This window comes from Alligator sinensis, unplaced genomic scaffold (genome assembly GCF_000455745.1).
Source record: "Alligator sinensis unplaced genomic scaffold, ASM45574v1 scaffold114_1, whole genome shotgun sequence".
NCBI lineage: Eukaryota > Metazoa > Chordata > Crocodylia > Alligatoridae > Alligator > Alligator sinensis.
In genome coordinates, this window is record NW_005842525.1 from 782147 (window position 1) to 792382 (window position 10236).

Genomic DNA, 10236 nt, shown 5'->3' on the forward strand with positions numbered 1-10236 from the left:
TGATCCCAGCCCTCTTTCCTCCCTGTGCGGGGGGTCGGACTCGATGATCTATTGCGGTCCCTTCCGACCCTAACATCTATGAATCTATAAACCCGTCCACCACTACTCTCTGGGTGTGCCGCATCAGCCAATTTTTTACCCATCCAACTGTGCAGGCATCAATGCCACAGCCGCTTAATTTATTGATGAGGATGGGGTGAGAGACAGTGTCAAAGGCCTTCTTAAAGTCTAGAAAGACTATGTCCACAGCGACACCATCATCCATGGATTTAGTTACTTGGTCATAAAAGGCAATCAGGTTGGTCTGGCAGGACCTGCCTTTGATGAACCCATGCTGATTGCCCCTGAGCATGATCTCCTCTGCTGGCCCCCCACAGATGTGCTCCTTGATGATTCTCTCCAAGATCTTCCCAAGCACCAAGGTGAGGCTTACAGGTCTATAGTTACTTGGGTCCTCCTTCCTCCCCTTCTTGAAAATTGGGACCACATTAGCCAGTTTCCAATACCCTGGCACCTGGCCAGATGACCATGAATGCTCATACAGCCGGACCAAGGGCTCCGTGATGACCGCAGCCAGCTTCCTCAACACTCTTGGGTGGAGGGCATCTGCACCTGCAGATTTAAAAATGTCTAGCCCTTCCAGAAGATCCCTGACTACATCCGCGCTGACTGAAGAGAACAGTAACTTGTGGCATTCACATAATCACTGGCCCCTAAGGTCTTGATTGCAGAAAGTATGACAAATGCTATAGACGGTCAGAAGCGCTAAGGCTACATGTTAAGTTAATTAGGTATATCCCACTTGTCTTTAAAGCTGTGGCAAAAGCAGCAATATTACTGGACTGGCATCTTGACAACACCTAGCTAGATGCATCTTTTTTTTTTAATAAAAAACTGGCTCACAAGGATGCATGTTTAGAGATGGGTAGAATCATGGTTTCCATTGAGATCTGCTGGCTCTTACATCCCATAAATGCAGATTCGCTAAATCCTATTGAAAGTGTCTTGTTAAGTGACTGCTCTAGAACCCCTTCGTATCAGGGTAGATTAAAACCAGCTTTGACAAATAGTAAATTTTCATTTCAATCTGATTTTAAAATTTAATCTAAACTGTTTACAGCTTTAAAACTAATTGTCTGTCAAGAGCTAAGATCACTAAGCTATTATAATAATTAAGGTAAGTTTTGTTTGCTGAATCAGTTTTCATGCACTGCATAATTAAGCAGTCATCACAGCTGAAATTTACACAGTACAGCAGCTTAGCTTGAAAACATTAATTGAAAAATTAATTTAAATTGACTTGGATGAGAGTTACTGTGTGGATTGAAAGCTGAAAGAAGGAGCAAACAATGAGTAATGACAAATGGCTATCTGTCGGTTTGGGGAAGCTTTATAATACAATGCTGAAGGGGGCTGCTGTAGGTCCTATTTAATTTAATGTCTTCATTAATTACCTAGAAGAATAGCTAAGCTACAACGTAATTAAATTTTTGGGTTATTCTAAGTAGGGATTCCATAAGCGCTGGTGAGGGCAGAAATGTCATATTTACTCAAATACAAGACAAGGTAATTTTTCCCAGTCAGCATGGGGAAAAAAGCCCTTTGTCATACATTCATATACAAGAAAACATAATTAAATATTTTGTTTATCATTAAACTGCTGTGAAAAATAGCATATGCTCGGTGATAGAAACCAACTATGAAACTGATTTAAATCCAGTCAACACTGACCATAACTATAAAACAAATGGCTCCTACTAGGCAAGTATGCTGATGAAAACCTACCACAAAGATAGCTTACTTAATACAGCCCATCTGAAGAATGTATATGGTAATGCCCATTGTGCTCAGTCCGCCTCAGCATGGACTCTTTTTAAGTCACTACATTGAATACATTTTAACTTCCTCTTCACTCCCACAGTTGAACTGTATCTTTCTTTCCCATTTCCTGTTTCTTCACCAACCTTAAGGCTAGGGACAGACATTACACATAAACAGGTTTAAGTGATTAGAAACTGGTTTAAACCTGTAACAGAACAGATGTTCAGTGCACATAAACCAGTTTGAGAATGACTGAAACCGGTTTGAGATAAACCTAGTTGAATGTAGTATCAAACAACTGATTTGACTCAAACCTGTTTATGTGAGGTCTGTCCTAGATCCCTTTCTGGTTTAAATTAAATCAGACTCCCCCAGCATCCCTGCATGCTCTCTGGGCTGGGCAGGGCTCTCTGCTCCACAGCAGAGCTGGCCCTTCCCCTCTGCTTCCTGGCTGCACCTTTGACAGAGACTTGCAGGTACAGCAGCATCTGCCTGCTCCCCCCTCATCCCCTCCCCACTCTCTGCTATAAGCAGGAATTCCCCTGTCCCTCTCAGCATTAGTTAGCAGACCACATGCTGGCTACCTCTGAGCTGTGGCACACAGGACAAAGGCAGAATCAACAGATAACTGGTAATGTCCCTCTATTTTCTTAATGTGGGGATAAACACTGAGGGGTGATAAACATTCCCTGCTGGGATGTTTGGGGGGGGAGGGGCAGAGCCCCTCCCTAATCACAGCATCCTGCCTCAGCTCGGCCTTGTGGAAGGAAAGGAGGGCTGCTCTAGCACCCCCCGGCTTCTAGCCTGAGCCACTGCAGGCACGTGCCTGCATTTTGGGATGTCTGTCTGGTTACAAAACTGATTTAGCATAGCCAGGTTAGACTAACCTGCAAAGATTAAATCAATTCAGGCGCGGGCTTTTTGAATGTCTGTCCCTAGCCTAAATGTCTGGGCAAACATCATCAGATAGGGCCCCCAAACAGTTCACCCAGAATCCTTCTGTCACCCTCTGTCTCAGCCTGTCATCAGTGTGGCCCCGCCCTCCTTAAGGAGGAACCAGACCAGGTTACCCTGCGCCTCATCTTCATATACATTTTTTGGAGTATCCCAGAACTAATGAAAAGAACACGGAGTTCCATGTGTGAGTGGGAAGGCTAATTAGCACATAGCTCCTTTGTGAAGGGTGTCTGGAGTACGGACACATACTGAGTAGTGCTGACAGGTGTGATCACCATGGCTGGGGCCCAGCCCCATGAACTGTGGTAAATCATGAGACATTTGGCTTTGGACTAATATCATGCATAGTTTGTACTTGTTCTGCATCTGTGGAAGTCCAGAAACCTCCTGATGTACAGGCACATGAACTTGGAAGTGGTAGATTGTCTTAAAATGGCTTTGAGCGAACTCCAGTCCTACTACCAAAATCAGTGGCAGAAGATAGTGAGGACACAGCCAAATCCATCTAGCAGGGGGACACTTGGCACAGGATCTTTCAAGACCCTCCCCAGTGGGGAAACGGACAGTGACAGTGAAGAGGACGTTGAGACAAGCAGATCAGAAAACAGCTGAGGACAGCAGCACAGCAGAAGCGAGTCCTCCAGCAAAAGCGACAGTGAAGGAACTGAGTTTTAAACCCCATATTCAGGGACAAGACTAAGAGACAACAGCTGTGAGGGGGACAATGCCTTGCAGATGGGTGCGCGGGGGTGCCAGTCTGCATGTGCGTATATTGTAACGTGTGCACAGGTTTCCTCTGGTGGTTTAAGGAGGTAATGAACATGACTAGAAGGTTTAGCGTGTGTGTGTGTGTCTGTATATAGATACACACACACTAGCAAATTGCCCATCATGAATGATGAGGGAGGAGCGGGGTGGATGGAGCACCAGTGCCCCTCAGTGCTGCTGCTCCACCTCAGGCCCTGTGCACTCCCTTCCTACCCCCCCCGTGTCCAGCCTGGTGCAGAGTTACAAAGTAACTCAAGATGAGGGGGTTTTTTCAATGGTTAGGTTAGCTTGTCAAAAAGCTGAACAGAAACGACTTGCTTCACAAATCACTTGCTTTAAAAACTGGGCTTTGTGAGAGACATGAAGCAAAGCTTAACATTCCTTGGTAATAAATGAGATAAATGCTTGTCTGTTTTCCCTGCTTTCCTGTTTTCCATCTCTACCCTGTTTATAAGTTCTAAGAAAAAAATCATTTGTACATCAATGGTTACTTGAAGTCAAAAGATTTTCAAATTTGATTACTGATGTAGTAGGTGCAGTTTTGGAGGTTGTGTGGTATCTTGTGTTCATTACTACATTGCCATCCTAGAAATATTTTGTAGTTGATGTTGTAGAATCAGCAGTGTTTTTTACTTGGATCAGGAAAATTAATGCTGATCAAATGAACAAAACATCACTACATTAATGTTACATAATTGATTTCCCAGCGTTGAAAGGACTATTGAGGGGGAGAGGGTTTTTTAAACTGGGATTACTTTTTCATATCTTGTAAAGAATGCATTACGTGTATGGCAAGCTAAAGCCTTTAAACTCAACTTCCATCTGTGTTTTCTGACAGTATCTTTATATAATGCAGGATCTAAAATGCAAAGTTTGGAAAAGAAATTACTGCGTCTCGCATGGTTTCTATGAAGATCAAAGCCCGGGCTGTTAATGCAACTATTGCTATTCATGAGTTTCATAGTCATGTGAGTTTCAGGTTAATTATAAATGCCTGTTTAATCACCTAACAATAGGGAATCAGGTTCTCATGTAGGAAATTTGCATATGATTTTCACTTAAAAAAAATTAAAATAAATTCCTACCGTTTTTACAAGAAATTATTTTTTACTGATAAATAATCTAGGCTCCAGCAGCTTGAGATTTTGCAAATCCTTCTTTATACATGGGACAGTTAAGTGATGAATATTTTATTTTATTATCTTCACCCTTCCACATACCTGCTTCTTCAGAAGCCCAGTCATAACTGGAGATTGCATAGGAGTATTCTAGCTTGCTTACTGAACAGGCTCTTGAGATGTTAATTATAAGATGCATTGAGCATTGTATGTGTTGGGCTAAATAACTGATAGCTTCTTTGTAAATGTTTTATAGATCTCACGCAGTTCAAACTTGAAGGAGACCATAAGAGCACCTAATCTAACCTCCTGCAACAACAGGCCATGATTCCCCGGTTTTGAGCACCATAATTTTATACTAAAGCAGTTCAGTCTCCAGAAGCTAAATTCTGCTACAGGCAAAGAACAGGCGAGACTGAGATACCACCATTGCCTGAGGCCCCTCCAGTGGCAGTGAATTTATTAAGCAAGAGATGCCTAGATGATCCCAACAGATATATCTTGCTGTAAGTTACATAACATGAAAGCTTCTTGCAAAGGTCTAACCTGGAAGAAAATCCCTTTTCAACTTCAAGCTGGCAATTGGCCTAAGCATGTGAGCAAGACATGCTAATCAGATACCAATCCTTCATGTGTTCTAACTTATACCTACCTCCAGCTGTGGAGGGGCTTCAGAAAAAGCTCTGATGCTTGGGGAAAGGGGGTGGGAGAGGGGCAGAATATATCTGACCAATTATGGGTTGTTGGGGGGCCCTGGAATTCCTTTCTGATTCCTGAAGCATGAGATTTGATTATGGTTGTCTTAGTAAAAAGCTGTTAGGAGCACATTAAGGTCAATGCAGGCAATGCTGTTTTCTCTCCAGCTTTTATGAAAAAGAGAGTAAAGAGGGAGATTCACAGAGTCTAAAGCCAAAAGATAACACCACAACCACCCAACCTTGCTTTCTAGATGCAGGCCACAAATCTTCCAGAAGCTAGAAGTTTCAAGTTTACTTTTACTGTTGTTTTCTTCCCAAAGATATCTAATCTTCTATTAGACTCCAAACAGTAATGAGTGTGTACCTCCTCTCGTAAGTAGAGATTTACTTAAAGCACACCAAGGCAAAGTCATGGACCACTCATGTTGCCAGGCACCATTTTTGCAGTCTTTTTGTAGTGAACCTTCCCCACATTGATGGGCCAAGGGGCCCCAGCTGCCCTGTCCCTTGCTGCTGATTGGCTGAGAGCTCCCTTTCATGTGGCCCCATCCCCCTGCTGATTGGCAGAGAGGGGCGGGGCTGCACCAAAAGCAGCTCTCTTGGCCAATCAGCAACAGAGGGAGCGGCCACCATCCTGGCTGCTCCCATTGGTACTGGTGGTTCCTTTCCTCTCCCTCCCCCATCTTCCCCAGTGGGCTGCGAAGCCAGGCCACAGTAGTCACTGGCTCCCACTGAGAAGCTAGCATTTTATTTTTAGTAAGTTTTTTTTCCCTCAGCAGTTGCATGCAAAATTGCAGAAACTGTCATTTTTCACAGTGTTTGTAGAAATCAGTTTTTCAGTTTCAATATTTAATTACCTCACTGCAAAAAAATGTATTTTATTTCAAGGTTGCATTTGTCTAACATCAACTTCCAGCCTTTGGATCTTATTATGCAAGACTGGAAAGTCAACCAGTATTATATCTTCTCCATGTATAACTACATATATGCAGAGATCAAATAGCTTGTCAGCCTTCTCATTGAATTGATTAAGTCAAGCTCCTTAATCCTCACATTATAAATCTTGTTTTCCAGTCCCTGGACCATTTTTGTTGCCCTTCTTTGCCCCATCACCAATATTTACACATCCCCTTTGAAGTGTGGACATGAGGTGGGCACACAGTTCTAGTAGCCATATTGCCAATGCTCCATAAAAGGGCAAGAACAGTTTCCTAGTTCTATTTGTTATTTCCCTGTTTATAGATCCAGGGATTAACAAGATCTACAAACCATGAAACCATAAAGACTGATACTACCTGTATTTTGACCTTTAGCTCTTTATCGGTAGCATCCCAAATTAGCTGTGCTATTATTTTACCCAGGATCACCCTCGAGCTACCTTCTGTTTACTTCCCTGGAACATTTCTTTTAATTATTGAGACTGTGGCAGGCTGCCCAGCCTCTGGAATTTCCCAAGTTTTCTTCAAATGTAACATTGGTTTGTGGAGAATTCAACTAGTTCTTTCAAGGCTCCTGAATGTAAGCTCTTCAGACCTGGATTTGAGAATGTTTGTCTGATTTCAGTAGATGCCAGATAACTACAGAGAACATATAAGCAATTAAATAAAACAGTTTTTTAGTCCCCGTATCTTCTCAGCATAAGAAAAAGGCCTTGTGCCCTAAACACAAAGGAAGAAGGCATAGTTTAATTCTAATGCCAAAGCTAGTAAAGATGCCAGTAGAGACATTTTTGCCTTTGCATTCTTGAGAATGGAGCCTCTGCTAGTGAGCAACAACTCAAACTTCCCAAATCAGGATGTGTGTCCATAGACAAGCAGGGAGGATCCAGAGTGGTGTATTGGTGCAGTTATACTCCCTTTTCTACAGTAAAAGGGAGCAGCATCTGGGTCCCCTATAGACACAGCGGGAGCAGCAGCCAGCAACTTTTTAAGTCCCCAAAGCAGGGAAGATTTCCCCTTCTGTTGGATGCACAGTGATCCCTCCTCTCCCGTCCCTCTCTTTACTCCTGCCTCTGGGTGCAGGAAGGGGAGACTTGCCTATTGCTACTGCTGTCCCTAGCTGACCTGGGGACAGGGAAGCCCTAGGGTCACTTCTGTCCTGCTCTAGCTGGGGCTACAGGGAGTGGCTGCACAGGAGCTAGACTCGGCTTGGGACCCTGGCAGTAGCAGTAGCAGGTACATTTCCCCTCCAGGTGTTCCCCGCCAGCCTGGGAGCAGGCACAGAAAAGAGAAACTTGCCTATCACCACTGCTGTCTCTGGCCAAGGCCAACTTCTTGCACAGTCATTCTCCATGCCCTAGATGGGATGGGACAGGAGCATATGCATCTCTCCTTCCTGTGCCCAGAGGCATTAGGTAGAGAGGGTGGAGGGAAATGGGAGGGAAGGTGCTGCTGAGCATGAAGAGGAAGAGAGGGTGTGCCAAGTGCTGAGTGGTGGGGGAGGAAGCAGCTCTTTCTTGGTTCAGAGATTTAAAAGAAGTCCCCAGCTGCTGCTCCCATGGTTTGTTCTACCTGCCTTGTGGGGGGAAGGGGGAGGAGGCTGGGAGTTAAGCAGTGCAGCCAACCTGGCAGCATCAGTCATTGCTTCCTCACTCTTCACCCCCTTTCAAAATCCTGACTCTACCTATGTAACTTATTCATATGCATCAGCCATATGGGCCATGAAGAAAAGCTGCAGAAATACAAAGGCAGAATCATTCACCCCCAACTCTACAAGTATAGTTTGGCAAGTAAGTATAGAAAGTGCTTCTGATGTCTTGTATGCTCACATTTTGCTCCATACCATGTGAAAGAATGCATTTGGTAACTAAATACTGAATCAGATCAACACCAAAATATTCCAGCCAGGTGAGCTGCTGCTGTAAATTGGTACTGATCCATAGAAATCAGTGACTATGTATACCAGTTCTGGTCCATTGAGTTATAGATGATGTCCCTGAAATCTCTACTTTTAGCTGCATTTTCCTTCATCTGAGGTGGTTCATTTAAATTCACCTACCAAAATACTCGTACTAGTCAGTTTAGGGTCTGTGAGACCAGCCACATAAGAGACATAATATACCCCTTCTTCTTTTCCCAAAGAGCCCCGCTTGCACACACTTACTCTGCCACTGTTTTTAAATCTCAGTGGTCAGTGAAGACTTCTTGCTATGGTACATTTACTCAAAATGTTGATATTTAAACACCCAAGTCAGCATCTAAGGCAAGAGAGTGAAGAGCACTCCTTTTTTCCAAGAAAAATATTTCCTCTCAGATAAATGAAAATCTTGTTGTTCAGAAACGCGGATAACCTCGCAATTGGACCAAAGGTTAAAAAAAGGAAAGGTTTATCCATTTGGCAAGTAGGTATTAAAAATAAGTGTCAGTAGTATAGGTATTAACATTAAGTGTCAGTAACCCTAAGCTCAGTGGAGGATGTAGTTTTAAATAAAATTAATTTATAATGACAATTTTTTGCAATGTACAGGAAGCTGGGATTGATTTTTTTTTATCAGTCTAGGAATGTAAGGGGTTATTGTACTTGTGTAATAGCCTGACATGGTCCATGCATACAGGGGATTCCCAAAGGAAAATGTCAGTAGTACCACTGATACCCAATAACTATTGCTTTGTTAAGCTTCTCACCAGTAATCACCCTTTCTCCAGTTGGCACCAGAGGGCTTCCTACATTGATGGAGGAGGATTAGGGGTGGGGTGTTCATCCAGGCATTGCTTCTGCAAGTTGATCTGAATGATTTCCTGTGTCAGAACTCTAGTCCATTGATTTCAGTAAAAGTTCTGTGTGCCTGACATCCCTGCTCATCAGCTGATCATTTCTGTTATTTCATTATTTGTCTTATTTAAATACAGCACAGTAGTTTCAGAATGATTGATTTGGGAGACCCCCTTGACAGTATCAATTCTTAAAGAAACTTTTAATTCACAGGAGGAAAACATGGGTCAGCAAATAGATGGCACAGAAAGGATGCCTGAAAGAAAGTTTGGATTTAGCAAAAACTCTCCAAAACCAGATTAAAAATACAAATGGGATTTTTGGGGAAGGGGGGGGTAGTTTGGGGGTTTTTTTTTGGGGGGGATTCCTTCTTTTGTGAGACTTTTTCCCTCAAAGATAACCTTAATGATAATGGTTTTCTTTATATAGCTGAGAATAAATTTAGTACTTGAAACAGAGTTATGCATAGTGGTTGCTTTCACTGAAACTGGTAGTTTTGGTTTGTCCTTGTTATTATAAAAACAAATAGGATGTGATTGCTGAGGAACAGAGAGGAACACAAAAGTAAGGAAAAAGACTCTGGCTTACTTGAGCAGTTAGCACAGCACTGATCCCCAGCTGTGGATAAACTGGTAGATACAGTAGATTTGAGATTAGCTGCCTTTCTCATTAAGCTTTTGATTGCTTAAACCTTAAGTCATAAGATTTTTTCCACAGGTTTCTTATAATTTTAGCATCCTTTTATAAACAAAACATTCACAACTGCCAGACCTGTCACTTTTCAATTTTCAAATCTACTTAAAAGGGGATCTTCAAGTTAAAACGTTGCTCTTATTCCAATGTCTAGTGATATGGAGAAAAGGCTGGGAAGGAAGCTGTAGTGTTTCTGTTCGTTTTCTTTTTCTATTCAATTACCCGGACATCTCGTGGGAGGATCGCTCAGCAAAATCTGAACGGTCACAAAGCTTCCTCTCGTGCATGGATGACCTCTACCTGACTCAAGAAGTCTATGGGCCAACGAGAGGCAAAGCGCTGCTCGACCTGGTACTGGCTACTGGGGATGACCTAGTCGGCGACCTACTGATCGATGGGAAGCTGGGTGACAGCGACCACGAGCTGATCACCTTCACCATCCACCGAAAAGCTGGCAAGTCGGTCAGCAA

At 43.0% G+C, this 10236-nt stretch overlaps 1 protein-coding gene across 1 annotated transcript in view; it reads left to right on the top strand.

Annotated features, from left to right (window-relative positions):
• The first annotated feature begins 8014 nt into the window (after nucleotides 1–8014).
• Nucleotides 8015–10236, top strand: part of FAM171A1 (family with sequence similarity 171 member A1) — a 59861-nt gene continuing 57639 nt past the window's right edge. Inside the window, exon 1 of the mRNA XM_006031704.3 lies at nucleotides 8015–8090. Within this exon, the coding sequence (XP_006031766.1) occupies nucleotides 8015–8090 (76 nt within the window). The remainder of the gene's footprint in view (nucleotides 8091–10236) is intronic.